General features: G+C 48.8%; 1 protein-coding gene across 1 annotated transcript in view; it reads right to left on the bottom strand.

Annotated features, from left to right (window-relative positions):
• LOC134983268 (gastrula zinc finger protein XlCGF57.1-like) overlaps nt 1-4,246 on the bottom strand; it is a 47,066-nt gene extending 42,820 nt beyond the window's left edge. The window contains exon 1 of the mRNA XM_063948991.1: nt 4,163-4,246. Within this exon, the coding sequence (XP_063805061.1) occupies nt 4,163-4,246 (84 nt within the window). The remainder of the gene's footprint in view (nt 1-4,162) is intronic.
• Between the last annotated feature and the right edge of the window lie 11,448 nt (nt 4,247-15,694).

The following is a 15,694-nucleotide window of genomic DNA, read 5'->3' as shown; positions in this document are numbered from 1 at the left end:
CATACATCAGGAGCCATCAGCCCCTATTATACTCCTGCTCTCCCCCTCACATCATGTCACTGTGTGTTACCAGCCCAGAGATCTGACCAGTCTCCTCCCCACACTCTCTGGTGTATCTTATACATCAGGAGCCATCAGCCCCTATTATACTCCTGCTCCCCCCCTCACATCATGTCACTGTGTTACCAGCCCAGAGATCTGACCAGTCTCCACCCCACATTCTCTGGTGTATCTCATACATAGCTCAGGAAATGAAGATAAAAAGATTTGTGTTAAACCCATAAGAAGAGCAAATAAATCTGGCCCAAAAATAGATCCATGCCCAGTAACTTAGTCCAAGTTGGCACATGTTACAGTAGGAAACAGACTCTGAGTGTCTCTAACAGTCTTACTCCTTTAGCATATTTTCTCTTACGTCCTAGAGGATGCTGGGGACTCTGTAAGGACCATGGGGCATAGACGGGCTCCGCAGGAGACATGGGCACCTATAAAGAACTTTTAGTATGGGTGTGTATTGTCTCCTTCCTCTATGCCCCTCCTCCAGACCTCAGTTAGATATTGTGCCCAGAGGAGAAGGGTGCACTGCAGAGAGCTCTCCTGAGTTTTCTGTGGAAAAAATAATTTTGTTAGGTTTTTTATTTTCAGGGAGCACAGCTGGCAACAGGCTCCCTGCATCGTGGGACTGAGGAGAGAGAAGCAGACCTACTTAAATGATAGGCTCTGCTTCTTAGGCTACTGGACACCATTAGCTCCAGAGTGAGTCGGAACACAGGTCTCACCCAGGGGTTCATCCCGGAGCCGCGCCGCCGTCCTCCTCACAGAGCCGGACGATAGAAGCCGGGTGAGTATGAGAAGCAAGAAAACTTCACAGGCGGCAGAAGACTTCAGATCTTCATGAGGTAAGCGCGCAGCGGTAAGCTGCGTGCCATTGCTCCCGCACACAGACACACAACAGGCACTGATGGGTGCAGGGCGCAGGGGGAGGTGCCCTGGGCAGCAATAAACCTCGTTTTGGGCAAAAAAGGGTCTCATTAGGCTGTGGAGGCAGCAAATAGACGATTCCCCACCATTTTATTAAAATTGAAGAGGGACTGAAGCCTGCCGCTGGAGGGGGAGGAGCTTGATCCTTCAGCACTAACCAGCGCCATTTTCTTCACAGAGGCTGCAGAGAACTGGCTCCCTGGAATTAAGGGCCATATACAACAGCCTTCGACAAGTGGAGAGTCTTCTTCGCAACCTACCGGTGCTGATTCAATCAATGTCACAGCAGTGGCTCATCTGAACTGCCAAGGCGGGACAAGGAGCAGAGTTGCGATGGCAGAAGCCACAAGGATTCTTTGCTGGGTGGAAAATCACGTAAGCGCTCTGTCGGCTGTCTTCATTCCGGGTGTGGACAACTGGGAAGCAGATTTCCTCAGCAGACACGATCTCCATCCAGGGAAATGGGGACTTCATCAAGAAGTCTTTGCAGAGATAACGGGTCTTTGGGGAGTTCCTCAAATAGACATGGCGTCACGCCTCAACAAGAAGCTACGGAGGTATTGTTCCAGGTCCTGGGACCGTCAGGCAATAGCAGTAGACGCACTGGTAACGCCATGGGTGTTCCAATCGGTCTACGTGTTTCCTCCTCTTCCTCTCATCACAAAAGTGTTGAGGATCATAAGGCAAAAAAGAGTACAGACAATACTAATTGTTCCAGACTGGCCTCGAAGGGCCTGCTAATCAGATCTTCAGGAGATGCTCACAGATTATCCTTGGCCTCTTCCTCTTAGGGAGGACCTGTTGCAGCAGCCCTGCGTGTTCCATGACTTACCGCGGTTACGTTTGATGGCATGGCGGTTGAACGCCGGATCCTAGCTGAGAAGGGTATTCCGGAGCAGGTCATACCTACTCTAATAAAGGCTAGGAAGTGAGTGACGGCGAAACATTATCACCGTATGTGGCGGAAATATGTCTCTTGGTGTGAAACCAAGAATACTCCTACGGAAGATGTACATCTGGGTCGTTTTTCTCCACTTCCTACAGACAGGAGTGGATATGGGCCTGAAGTTAGGCTCTGTTCAAGTACAGATTTCGGCCCTGTCGATATTCTTTCAGAAGGAATTGGCTTCTCTTCCAGAAGTCCAGACTTTTGTAAAGGGAGTGCTGCACATCCAGCCTCCTTTTGTGCCCCCAGTGGCACCGTGGGACCTGAACGTGGTGTTGCAGTTCCTAAAATCACACTGGTTTGAACCCCTTGAAACGGTTGAGTTGAAATTTCTCACCTGGAAAGTGGTCATGTTATTGGCCTTAGCATCTGCAAGGTGTGTGTCTGAATTGGCGGCCTTGTCTCACAAGAGCCCCTATTTGATTTTCTATGTTGATAGAGCAGAATTGAGGACTCGTCCTCAATTTTTACCTAAGGTGGTGTCTTCATTTCATATGAACCAACCTATTGTGGTGCCTGTGGCTACGAGTGACTTGGACGATTCCATGTCCCTGGATGTAGTCAGGGCCTTAAAGATTTATGTAGCCAGGCGGCTAGAATTAGGAAAACAGTGGCTCTGTTTGTCCTGTATGCAGCCAACAAGATTGGCGCGCCTGCTTCGAAGCAGACTATTGCTCCCTGGATCTGTAACACGATTCAGCAGGCTCATTCTACAGCTGGATTGCCGTTACCACATTAAGTAAAGGCCCATTCCACTAGGAAGGTGGGCTCTTCTTGGGCGGCTGCCCGGGGCGTCTCGGCATTACAGCTTTGCCGAGCAGCAACTTGGTCGGGTTCAAACACTTTGCTAAATTCTACAAGTTTGATACCCTGGCTGATGAGGACTTAGCGTTTGCTCAGTCGGTGTTGCAGAGTCATACGCACACTCCCGCCCGATTGGGAGCTTTGGTATAAACCCCATGGTCTTTACGGAGTCCCCAGCATCCTCTAGGACGTAAGAGAAAATAAGATTTTAAACCTACCGCTAAATCTATTTCTCCTAGTCCGTAGAGGATGCTGGGCGCCCGTCCCAGTGCGAAAAATCTGCAAGACTTGTATATAGTTGTTGCTTACATAAGGGTTATGTTACAGTTGAAATCGGTCTTGGACCGTTGCTGTTGTTTGTTCATACTGTTAACTGGTTATGTGTATTCCAGGTTATATGGTATGATTGGTGTGGGCTGGTATGAATCTTGCCCTTAGATTTACAAAATCCTTTCCTCGTATTGTCCATCTCCTCTGGGCACAGTTCTCTAACTGAGGTCTGGAGGAGGGGCATAGAGAGAGGAGCCAGTGAACACCCATACTAAAAGTTCTTTATAGGTGCCAATGTCTCCTGCGGAGCCCGTCTATACCCAATGGTCCTTATGGAGTCCCCAGCATCCTCTACGGACTAGGAGAAATAGATTTACCGGTAGGTTTAAAATCTTATTATTTCGAGACGGAAGACAACTCCTCCGGGATTAGTTTAGGTAAAGTGTCATGAAGGATTGTCAATAGGAATGTCCCACTTTCTCTAACATCCTAGGGGATACTGGGATGGTCTTAGTACTATGGGGTATAGTTCGGGTCTATTGGAGCCTAGCACTTTAAGAAATCATTAGTGTGTACTGGCTCCTCCCCTCTGTGTCCCTCCTGCAGACTCGGTTTAGTGCATTGTCTGGAGCTCCAGAGAGTTTTCTTCAGAATGTATTTTAGTTTGATGTTTTCAGGCAGGACGGGTTGGCACCAGTCTGCCTGCATCGTGAGACTTAGGGGGGGACCGGTACCAACCTCTTGAAGGGTTAATGTTTCGGGTCCCCGCTGACAGGACATAGCTCCTGAAGGGGGTTGTTTCGCTCACCCACAGCGGTGTGCGCTCCTCCTCACAACATGCCACCCACCCTAATTGAGTGGGGAGTACACTACCAGGGTCCCCGGTACAGATGGTGGCGCGTTAGGGCAGAGGGCACACAGCTTAAGTGCTGCTGGGTTCCCTCTATGCAAGCCCACACTGGCGCTGACGCTGAAAAGGGGTTTTAATACTATTTTCTTTTCAAATATTACCCAGGAGCTACAGATGGATTCAACCAAGGTCCAAGCGATTCATGATTGGACTCTTCCTACCACTCTAAAAGGGATCCAACGATTTATTGGCTTTGCCAACTTTTGCAGATAATGTATCAAGAACTACTCCACTATCATCGCCCCAATTACCATGTTAACCAGGAAAGGAGTCAATCCTTCGATCTGGCCACCCGAGGCTCTGAAAGCCTTCACGTTCTTAAAAGAGGCCTTCATGTCTGCTCCAATTCTTTGCCAACCTGATCTCAGTCGCCCCTTTCAGGTGGAAGTAGATGCTTCTTCAGTGGAAGTCGGGGCGGTTCTTTCTCAGCTCTTTGAAGATGAGAAAAGTCATCCTTGTGCATATTTTTCTCATAGATTCTCCCAAGCAGAGCAAAATTATCCTATTGGGGAACAAGAACTGTTGGCCATAAAATTAGCTTTGAAGAGTGGTGATATTTATTAGCGGTAGCTCAACACCCTATCTCTGTTATCATGGATCACAAGAATCTTCTGTACCTCCAGACAGCTCCTTGTTTAAACCCACGGCAAGCCAGGTGGACTCTCTTCTCTCGGTTCTCCTTCAAACTCTTTAACCGCCCAGGAACCTTATATCGAAGAGCACATGCACTTTCTCGTTCTTTTCAAACAGACGATTCACTCAACTCCTCTGAAACAATTTATTCTGAATCCGGCTTCATTTGCTTCAACTCATACTGTTCCTCTTCCTCCTCCGGGGAGAACTTTTGTAGCACCAAAACTTTGCAGGAAATTGCTCATTCTTCATATTTCATGGGTCATGCCGGCGGTCTTAAGACTCTCAAGTTCATTCAGCGATTCTACTGGTGGCCTCATCTTAAAACGGATGTCTTTGAATTTGTAGCAGCCTGTTCCAAGTGTGCTCAACATAAAAGTCCACGAACATCTCCCTCAGGTCATCTCCATCCACTTCCAACACCTGAAAAGCCTTGGACTCACACCTCTATGGATTTCATAACCGATTTGCCAGTCTCCAGAGGGCACAACACTATTTAGGTCATTGTGGAATTATTTTCGAAGATGGCTCACTTCATACCCCTCACCGGTCTTTCCTCTGCTCCTCAGCTATCCAAATTGTTTTTCTCATACATTTTTGATTTGCATGGCCTTCCACAGGAAATAGTTTCTGATCAGGGTCTTCAATTCATCGCCAAATTCTGGAAAGCTCTCAGCTCTGTCCTAAAAAGATCAGGAAACTTTCTTATGGATGTTCATGTCCCTTGCTCAGGATGACTGGATGGATTGCCTCCCATTTGCTGAGTTTGCCCACAATAACCCATATCATTCTTCTACCAATTCCACTACTTTCTTCATTAACTATGGTTTTCATCCACAAGTTCCTTCCTTCGAATCTCTCCCAGCTCTTGAGGTTCCTGCTGCTGAAGCTGCTCTTCGTCAATTCACTAAGATGTGGGGAAAAATTCATAATGCGCTACTTAAGACTTCCCAGGAATAAACAAACTACGCCAATCGGAAACGGAGGGCTGTTCCTAGTCTCAAAGTGGGAGATCGTGTTTGGATATCCACCAGAAACCTCAGACTCAACGTTCCTACCAAAAAATTAGCTCCAAGATTCATCGGTCTGTATCCTATTAAAAGAGTGTTCTCTGTTACTTACAATGTGAAACTGCTTCCCTATTTGAAAATTCCCAATACCTTCCACATATCTCTGCTAAAGCCTCTTGTACTAAATCATTTTCGAGCAGCTTTCCCTAAACCTCCCAAGGTGCAAGCTACTCAAAATGAGGAATTCGAGGTTCATAAGATTCTTGACTTCCGCAAGAGGTATGGTCGTCTCCAGTATCTCATAGAGTGGAGAGGATATGGTCCGGAGGAAATATCTTGGGTGGCTGCAGAGGATGTTCATGCTCCAAGACTGATTTGTGCCTTTCATGCCAAGAATCCCACTAAGCAGCGTGGGTGTTCGGAGACCACCCTAAAAAGGGGGGTACTGTCAGCATCTGGAGTCTTGAATCTGGTTGTGGTCCCTGTGGCCTTCCTGTTAGCTGGCTGGTGTCACTGTGATGGATAGGAGCTACAGCAGCAAGATCCTCCGGTGTGGCTGCCGGGCATCTGGAGGCCGGGGTTCGGGTCCTGGGGAGCGGAGAATGGCAGCCGGAGGTGTCTGTTTCCAAGTGTCCTGTTGCTAGAGTGCAGCGTCTTGGTGGCTGAGGCCAGCGGTAGTGGCTGTGTGCTGGTTCCACATGTGTCCTCTGTGCAGGGAGCCACCATGTTGGAGACCAAGCCAATAGGTATCCCAGTTCACGTCCAGCCAATCCGATGCAGTCTTTCCTTATTAAAAGGGGTTGATGCTTAGCTATGGTGCCAGTGCTGCAAGTTACTTGCTGCTGTAAGGTGATCAAGCTCTGCGCTGCCGGGTTAACCCCTGGTATGCTGGTTCTGTTGTGGCCGCCCGGTGGTCAGTTCTGTTATTGCAGTCCTTTGCTCCTAGTCCACCTGCTCTTGCGGTTTAACTGCTGGGTCTTCTATCAGGTAGAGGGTCTCCGTTTGCTGATGGTACTCATAGCGATCCTCTCTTCAGCATTGTAAAAAAATCACAAGCCTTCTCTTCATTCCGTGTTCTTCCGCGTAATTTACAAATCAAAAGTCATCTCTTCATTCAGTGTTCTTCAGCATTGTTTACAAATCACAAGTCATCTCTTCATTCAGTGTTCTTCAGCATTGTTTACAAATCACAAGTCACTTCAGTCAGTATTCTTCAGCATCGTTTACAAGTCATGAACCTTTCGTCTTTCAGAATTCACTCAGACTTCTTTCCTAGTCGTTGTGTATGATTGTGGTCTCATTAAAACTGAATTAATCTTTCGTCAGTGTATCATTCTCGGTCATTGTCCTCATTGCCTACCCCTCTACATCTTCGGGCCTAAGGCTTCAATCCATGAGTAAGAACTACATTCAGCCACCTCATTTCCTTCCTTTGCCGATAGCTGCTCCCTCAGTCAATTATCAGTCATCAGATCCCCAACTCAAGCCGAGCGTGACATGGAAGAAGGGAAATTCCTGGTATCTCTGAATATTAAAGATGCGTATCTTCACATCCCAATATGGCCGCCTCTTCAGGTTTGCACTGCAGGTCAGTCACTACCAGGTCCAGGCCTTGCCTTTCGGTCTATCAACGGCACTGAGGGTGTAATCAAGGGTGATGGCAGAGATGTTGCTACAACTCCGCAAGCAGGAAGTGAACATTGTTCCATACTTGGCCGAACTCCTCATAAGAAGGCCCAAACAGCAGAGCTGTAATGAGGGAGGTGTCCCAGATACTCCTCTGGGTGGAGCGGAATCCCAAGGCCATTTCCGCCATATTAATTCTGGGAGTAGACAATTGGGGAGCAGACTTCCTCAGCAGACACGATCTGCACCTGGGGCAATGGCGCCTCTACCCACAAGTGTTTCAGCAAATATTTCATCGGTGGGGCTACCCGCAAATCGACTTGTTGGCTTCACGGCTCACCACGAAGCTTCTGCGTTTCTGTTCTGGGACGAGGGATCTACAGGTCGCAGCAGTGGACGCTCTGGCGACACCGTGGATTTACCGGTTGGTGTACTTGTTTCCTCCATTTCCTCTAATTCCCAGAGTTCTCAAAGGACTTAAAGGGACAGGGCTCAGGCAGTTCTGATTGCCCCAGACTGGCCCCGCAGGGCTTGGTATGCAGACATTCTAGCCTTATTACTCAAAGGCCCCCGGCCTCTGCCAATTCAGGATGATCATCTTACACAAGGGCTGTTCGTATATCCGACTTACCACGGCTACGTTTGATGCAATGGAAGTAGATTGTGAGGATTTTTGCCAGGAAAGAGATTTCCGTCCATGTTATCTTGACTATGCTCCAAGCAGGGCAGATGGTCGTATCGAAACATTACCCTCGCATATCGAAGAAATGTGTCTCTTGATGTGAGGGTCAACAGTATTCTGCTGTGGATTTTCATCTGGGACATTTCTTGCACTTCCTGCAGGCTGTTGTGGATGTGGGCCTACGTTTAGGCTCCATAAAAGTTCAAATCTCAGCCTTGTCTTTTTCTTCCAGGGAACAATTGGCTGTTCTCCCAGTGGTCCAGATGTTCTTGATGGGTGTCCTTCATATTCGACCACCCTTTGTGCCTCCCGCAGCACCGTGAGTTCTCTATTTGGTTCTGGACTTTCTCCAATCTGTTTGATTGAACCTTTCCACAAGGTGGACATGGAGTATTTGACGTAGCAGGATATCATGTTGTTGGCCTTGGCCTCAGTGAGGCATGTTTTGGAATTAGGGCCCTTATCCTGTAAGAGTCCTTCTCTGGTGTTTCATGAGGATAGAGCGGTGCTCAGAACTCACTAGAAATTCTTGCCTAAGGTGGTGTCAGCATTTCATATCAATTGGCCAATGGTGGTTCCGGTTGTCACTTGCACGTCTGTTACACCAATGTCCTTGGATGTGGTTTGGGCTTTGGAGATTTATGTCAAGAGGCCGGCTCGTCTCAGAAAATCAGACTTGCTTTTTGTTCTCTATGATGCTTCAAAGATTGGTTGTCCTGCTCCGAAGCAGTCTATTGCATGTTGGATCAGGCTTACGATCCAACAGGCTCACTCTTCGGCGGCTTTGCCGCTGCCAAGGTCTGTTCAGGCCCACTCCACACGGACAATTTGGTTCTTCCTAGGCAGCTGCCCAGGGTGTCCCGGCTTTACAGTTATGCCGGGCAGCTACTTGGTCGGGTTCGAACACATTAAGTTTTAAATCAGGCCTGTCCAACCTGTGGCTCTCCAGATGTTGTGAAACTACACATGCCCTGCCACAGTTTTTAGCATTTCCTAATAGCAAAATTGTTGCAAGGCATGATGGGACCTGTTGTTTTACAACAGCTGGAGAGCCACAGGTTGGCTAGGCCTGTTTTAAAGGTTCAACACCTTGGCTACTGAGGACCTTCAGTTTGGTCATTCAGTTTTGCAGGGGTCTCAGCACTCTCCCACCCGGGCTGGGAGTTTTGGAACTTCCCCATGGTACTAAGACCATCCCAGTATCCTCTAGGACATTAGAGTTTATAGGATTTTAATACCTTACGGTAAATCTCCTAGTCCATAGGGGATGCTGGGTGTCCGCCTATGTGATTCGATATTTTTTTTAAATATATATTTCAAACATCGAAACATCGATAGGGAACATGACCATCGGAAACATTGTGACCATCGCAGCCTCCAGTTATACAGGGGGGGTCTGGGGGTGGCTTGTGAGGGTTAATATACACTCCCCAGCGGCTGCCATTGTCTGCAGCCGCTAGATTGGGGGGATCCAGTCGGCAGCACGGCAATCAGTAGGGGAGAGTGCAGAGAGGCAGAGAGACCTTCCAGTCCCTCTGACAGAAGCAGCAGAGGGAAGTTTCTCTTCTCTGCCGCTGCTAATACATTTATCTGACTGGTCGCATCCTGTGCTCCCAGGTCAGATAGAGCACTTGCAGGCATGGACGCATCTCAGTAACAGGACCATCTAGAGTGTCTTAAGATGTCTTCAGCCATTACAGCTGGTCTGTGCGTCTGACAAGAAGAAGCAGATGATGTTGTAGCGTTCTCAGAAGGACCACCTGAATTCGAGGTACCAAAGAGATGGACAGGTGGGGCCGATTTGGTATCTTTTAACCTCTTTGGAGGCATGGTAAGCCGGCTACAAAGAGACTGACCTCTCAGAGATAGGAAAATACAAACGATCTATAAATAAAAGGAGCAGTAGTAAAGGCTAGATAGAATTCCTATTGAGCGCTATAAGAAGCATATTGACTTTTATGGCCCTAAATTGCTTACTCTGTTCAATGACTTGTTGGAATTGGGTTCACTGCCAGATTCTATGACAGAGGCTTTGATAATAGTGCTTTTAAAACCAGATAAGGATCCAGAGCGGGTAGATTCGTATAGACCTATCTCGTTACTCTCTACTGATGTCAAGGTTCTAGCAAAGATCCTGGCACTTAGACTAAACTCTGTTATTACCCAAATTATGCACACAGATCTGGTTTCATGCCGGGGCGGCCCACTCTGACTAACCTTAGGCGTTTGTTCACACACTTACACTCTTGTGGGGGTCTATGGCCCGCTTCGGCATTGGACCACGCTTTATACGGTGGGTCAAGCTATTATACACTATTAGCCAGGGTCTCGATAAATAGATTCATCTCATCTGCATTTCCTCTAGCCAGGGGTACAAGGCAGGGCTGTCCACTATCCCCTATTCTTTTTGCTCTGGCGGTGGAGCCCTTAGCGTGTCTGGTGCGTTCTGACTCGCGGGTGGGGGGGTTCCGGGTGGACCCCATCACGGACAAAATTTCTCTATACGCGGATGATATTCTGCTGTTTATATCAGACTACTGCAATACCATGCCACACGTGCTGCGTGTTATTGACACCTATGGCGGGTACTCTGGTTTATCCATTAACTGGGATAAGTCCTGCATACTGCCCTTCCGTGGTACTTGTCCTGGTGCCCCGCCCGTTGCCCTCCCTCTTCGCTGGGTGGACTTATTTAAGTACTTGGGAATCTGGGTCACAAATAATCCTTCTCAATACTTTTCCTTGAATATAAAACCTCATATGGATTATTTGCACTCCCGTATTGCGGTGTGGGGGACTCTACCTCTAACTATAACGGGTAGAATTAATTTAGTGAAAATGGTGGCCCTGCCTAAGTTGCTATATGCGCTACAGCACTCCCCTGTTTATCTCCCATTAAAAACCTTTCAGAAAATAGATGGTCTTCTGTCCTCTATCGTATAGTCTAACCGCTGGGTCAGAATAAAATTAGACACCCTTACACACCCACGTGATTCTGGGGGCCTAGCCCTCCCTAAATTCAGTTTATATTATCTAGCGGCACAAATGGTACATATCAGTAAGTGGTCACATGATCCTGCTAGAGATGAATTGATCTCCCGAATTCTCTATGTAACTGATCAGAATTGCCCCCCACTACGACTACTGTTGAGTGACAATGTATCGCTACTTAATCTCCCCGTTGTCAAACAAGCAATTATGGTATGGAGACAAACGCATAGATTGCTCCAGGGAGAGGGTTGGGACCCGGAAACGCCTCCGGCTTACGCACATACTCTTAACGAGCTCTTTCCAAATATTACAGGAGGAGTATAATATTCCTATCTTCTATTTTTATCGATATCTACAACTCCGCCATGCGAGTCAAACTCAATTTGCGGACACTCCCCTGGTGCTCCGGGACTCGCCAGTTCGGGAACTATTTGTTCATCTCCAGAATTGCACCATTTCCATATTTTACTCGGCTCTACTACGTGCTTATCATGGTGAGGCCCTTCTCTCTCTTACATCTAGATGGGAATGTGATCTAGGGCCCATATCTAATGATACCTGGGAGGATGCACTGGGGGCCTCTAGGGTGGCGACCACAACGGTCCGTTACCAACAGGTGCATCTTTTTGTTTTACACAGAGTCTATATTACTCCTGAGAGGTTAATGAGATTCGGAGGAAGAATGGATTCTAGATGTCCCAAATGTACTCTGGATGGGGGCACATTTTGGCATATGATTTGGTCATGTAGGATGGTTCAGGCCTTCTGGCAGGAAGTACTTAAGATTATGGTTTCCACTGGTATACCTGCTGATGTGCTGACCCCCCCTGGGTGTATACTGCCGGTGGTGGATGAGGAATTGCTGGATGCCCCCTCCAGACGTTATGTTATCAGCCTGTGTGCTCTTGCACAGGTTTCTATAGCCCGGTCGTGGATGGCACCTACTGGCCCAGATATTGATTCCTGGATTGCCCTAGTGAATACTACGGTGGCACATGAAAAATTTGTCTACATGTCCAGGAAAGTCATTACTAAATACTATGCGATATGGGATAGGTGGCTGGCATCGCCATATGTTAGGGGTGCTCACATTGCTACATCTGCAGATGCGAGGTTAGCTTCAGCATAATATCTCCCGATGCTACCTGTAGAGGCTGGGAAATTGTACTGTTTGCACCATATTGTTTTCTCTTAGGTCCTAGAGCAGAGGTGGCCAGACTTGGAGTCGGCGATCTACTTTGAAAGCTAAAAAGCTTTTGTGATCTACCTAGGAGGAATAATAGCGTGCGCCGCAGGTGCACACTCAAAAAGGGGCGTGGCATAACCAAAAAGTGGGCGTGATATAACAAAAAGTGTGCGTGGTATAACAAAAAAAGGGACGTAGCCTTGCTGCACAGAGTGTAATGACTCCCTCACATGAAATAACACATTGGCCCCCACAGGTAAAAACCTCAAACACATATGCCCTCACAGTGCCAGATACAGATATGCCCCCACAGTGCCATGTGCTCACAGTGCCAGATATGCCCCCACAGTGCCAGATTACAGATATGCCTCCACAGTGCCAGATATGCCCCCACACTGCCAGATACAGATATGCCCCCACAGTGCCAGATTACAGATATGCCCCCACAGTGCCAGATATGCCCCCACACTGCCAGATACAGATATGCCCCCACAGTGCCAGATATGCCCCCACAGTGCCAGATACAGATATGCCCCCCCAGTGCCATGTGCCCACAGTGCTAGATTACAGATATGCCCCCCCAGTGCCATGTGCCCACAGTGCCAGACATGCCCCCACAGTGCCAGACATGACCCCACAGTGCCAGATACAGATATGCCCCCACAGTGCCATGTGCCCACAGTGCCAGATATGTCCCCACAGTGCCATATACAGATATGCCCCCACAGTGCCAGATATGTCCCCACAGTGCCATATACAGATATGCCCCCACAGTGCCATGTGCCCACAGTGCCAGATTACATATGCCCCCACAGTGCCAGATACAGATATGCCCCCACAGTGCCATGTGCCCACAGTGCCAGATACAGATATGCCCCCACAGTGCCATGTGCCCACAGTGCCAGATACAGATATGCCCCCACAGTGCCATGTGCCCACAGTGCTAGATATGCCCCCACAGTGCCAGATTACAGATATGCCCCCAGTGCTATGTGCCCACAGTGCCAGATATGACCCCACAGTGCCAGATACAGATATGCCCCAACAGTGCCATGTGCCCACAGTGCCAGATATGCCCCCACAGTGCCAGATTACAGATATGCTCCCACAGTGCCATGTGCCCACAGTGCCAGATATGCTCCCACAGTGCCAGATATGCCCCCACAGTGCCATGTGCCTGGAAAGCCAGATATGCCCCCACAGTGCCAGATACAGTATGCCCCACATTGCCAGATATTCCCCCATTGAGCCATGTCCCCACAATGCCAGATATGCCCCCATAGTAGAGCTCACCGGAGTGGAGAGCACAGCGCGCGCTTCTCCTGCCTGCCGCCCTGCTTCTCAGTCTGATCTCCGGCGGTGACTGCAGCGTGTATATCTCAAATCTTGCGCCGGTCCGCTAGCTCTCATTGGCTAACGAACCGGCACCTGATTTGAGCTATACACTCCACCGTCACTGCTGGAGACCAGACTGATGAGGCAGGGCGGCAGGCAGGAGAGGCGCGGCTTCGGGTGTCTGGGTGGCAGTCGATCGCGATCGACTGTTTGGCCATCCCTGTCCTAAAGGATGCTGGGGACTCCGTAAGGATCATGGGGTATAGACGGCTCCGCAGGAGACATGGGCACTCTAAAGCCTTTAGATGGGTGTACACTGGCTCCTCCCTCTATGCCCCTCCTCCAGACCTCAGTTAGATCCTGTGCCCAGAGGAGACTGGGTGCACTGCAGGGGAGCTCTCCTGAGTTTCTCTGAAAAGACTTGTGTTAGGTTTATTATTTTCAGGGAGCACTGCTGGCAACAGGCTCCCTGCATCGTGGAACTGAGGGGAGAGAAGCAGACCTACTTAACTGATGGGCTCTCCTTCTTAGGCTACTGAACACCATTAGCTCCAGAGGGAGTCGGAACACAGGTGTCCTCGCTGTTCGTCTCGGAGCCGCGCCTCCTCACAGAGCCGGAAGATAGAAGCCGGGTGAGTATAAGAAGAAAGAAGACTTCACAGGCGGCAGAAGAATTCAGATCTTCCCTGAGGTAAGCGCGCAGCGGTAACGCTGTGCGCCATTGCTCCCACGATCGTACACACAGGCGCCACAGTAAGGGTGCAGGGCGCAGGGGGGGCGCCCTGGGCAGCATTATAATACCTCAAATAGAGCTGGCAGAGTACAGATACTGCAGAGGCAGTATATTTTCAAATTCCCCACCAGTATAAATAAATAGAGCGGGACCGCAGCCCGCCATCGAGGGGGCGGTGCTTGATCCTCCAGCACTAACCAGCGCCATTTTCTCCACAGCATGCTGCAGAGAAGCTGCTCCCGGACTCTCCCCTGCTGAACACAGTAACAGGGGGCAAAAATGAGGGGGGGGGGGGCACATTTAATTGGCACAATATTGGTGTATACACACATATATATATATATAAAAAGTGCTGACAGGCTGGGACTTTGTTCCAGTGTCAGTTTGCGCTGGGTGTGTACTGGCATAATCTCTCTCTGTCTCTCCAAAGGGCCTTATTGTGGGTCAGTCCCCATAATAATATATATCACAGTGTGTGTGGGGGCGTCAGTACGTGTGTCGGCATGTCTGAAGTGGAAGGCTCATCTAGAAAGAAGGCAGAGCAGATGATTGTGGTGTCTCTGTCGGCGCCGCCGACACCTGATTGGAAGGATATGTGGAATGTTTTAAATGCTAATGTGACTTTATTACATAAAAGATTGGACAAAGCAGAGTCCAGGGAGAAAGCAGGGAGTCAATCCATGGCTTTGACTGTGTCACAGGACCCTTCGGGGTCTCAAAAACATCTCTTTTACCAGGTGGTAGATACTGATACTGACACGGATTCCGACTCCAGTGTCGACTATGAGGATGCTAGGCTGCACCCAAGGGTGGCCAACAGTATTCAATATATGATTGTTGCAATAAAAGATGTTTTGCATATCACAGATGACCCCTCTGTCCCCGACACGAGAGTCTGCATGTTTACGGGAAAGAAACCTGAGGTAACGTTTCCTCCATCTCATGAGCTGAACGCATTATTTGAAAAAGCTTGGGAAACTCCAGATAAGAAACTGCAAATTCCCAAGAGAATTATTATGGCGTATCCTTTCCCCTCACAGGACAGGTTACGATGGGAATCCTCGCCCACGGTGGACAAGACTTTAACGCACTTGTCCAAAAAGGTGGACCTACCGTCCCCTGATACGGCAGCCCTCAAGGATCCTGCTGATTGCAGGCAGGAAACTACCTTAAAATCAATTTATACACATACGGGTGCCCTACTAAGACCGGCGGTAGCGTCGGCATGGGTGGGTAGCGCAATTGCAGCGTGGGCAGATTCCTTGTCGTCTGACATTGACACCCTAGATAAAGATACCATTTTGTTGACCTTGGGTCACATTAAAGACGCAGCATTATATATGAGGGAAGCTGTGAGAGATATTGGGCTGTTGAGTTCAAAAGCCAATGCCATGGCAATTTCTGCTAGACTGTCCCTGTGGACCCGCCAATGGACAGGTGATGCTGATTCAAAAAGACATATGGAGACTTTGCCTTACAAAGGTGAAGTTTTATTTGGGGAGGGCCTCGCGGACCTGGTTACCACAGCTACTGAGGGTAAATCTTTTTTGCCTTATGTTCCCCCACAGCAAAAGAAAACACCTCAAT

This window comes from Pseudophryne corroboree, assembly GCF_028390025.1.
Source record: "Pseudophryne corroboree isolate aPseCor3 chromosome 3 unlocalized genomic scaffold, aPseCor3.hap2 SUPER_3_unloc_11, whole genome shotgun sequence".
In the NCBI taxonomy this organism is placed as follows: domain Eukaryota; kingdom Metazoa; phylum Chordata; class Amphibia; order Anura; family Myobatrachidae; genus Pseudophryne; species Pseudophryne corroboree.
Note: the sequence above shows the minus strand (reverse complement) of the source record. Positions and strands in the feature narration are given on the sequence as shown.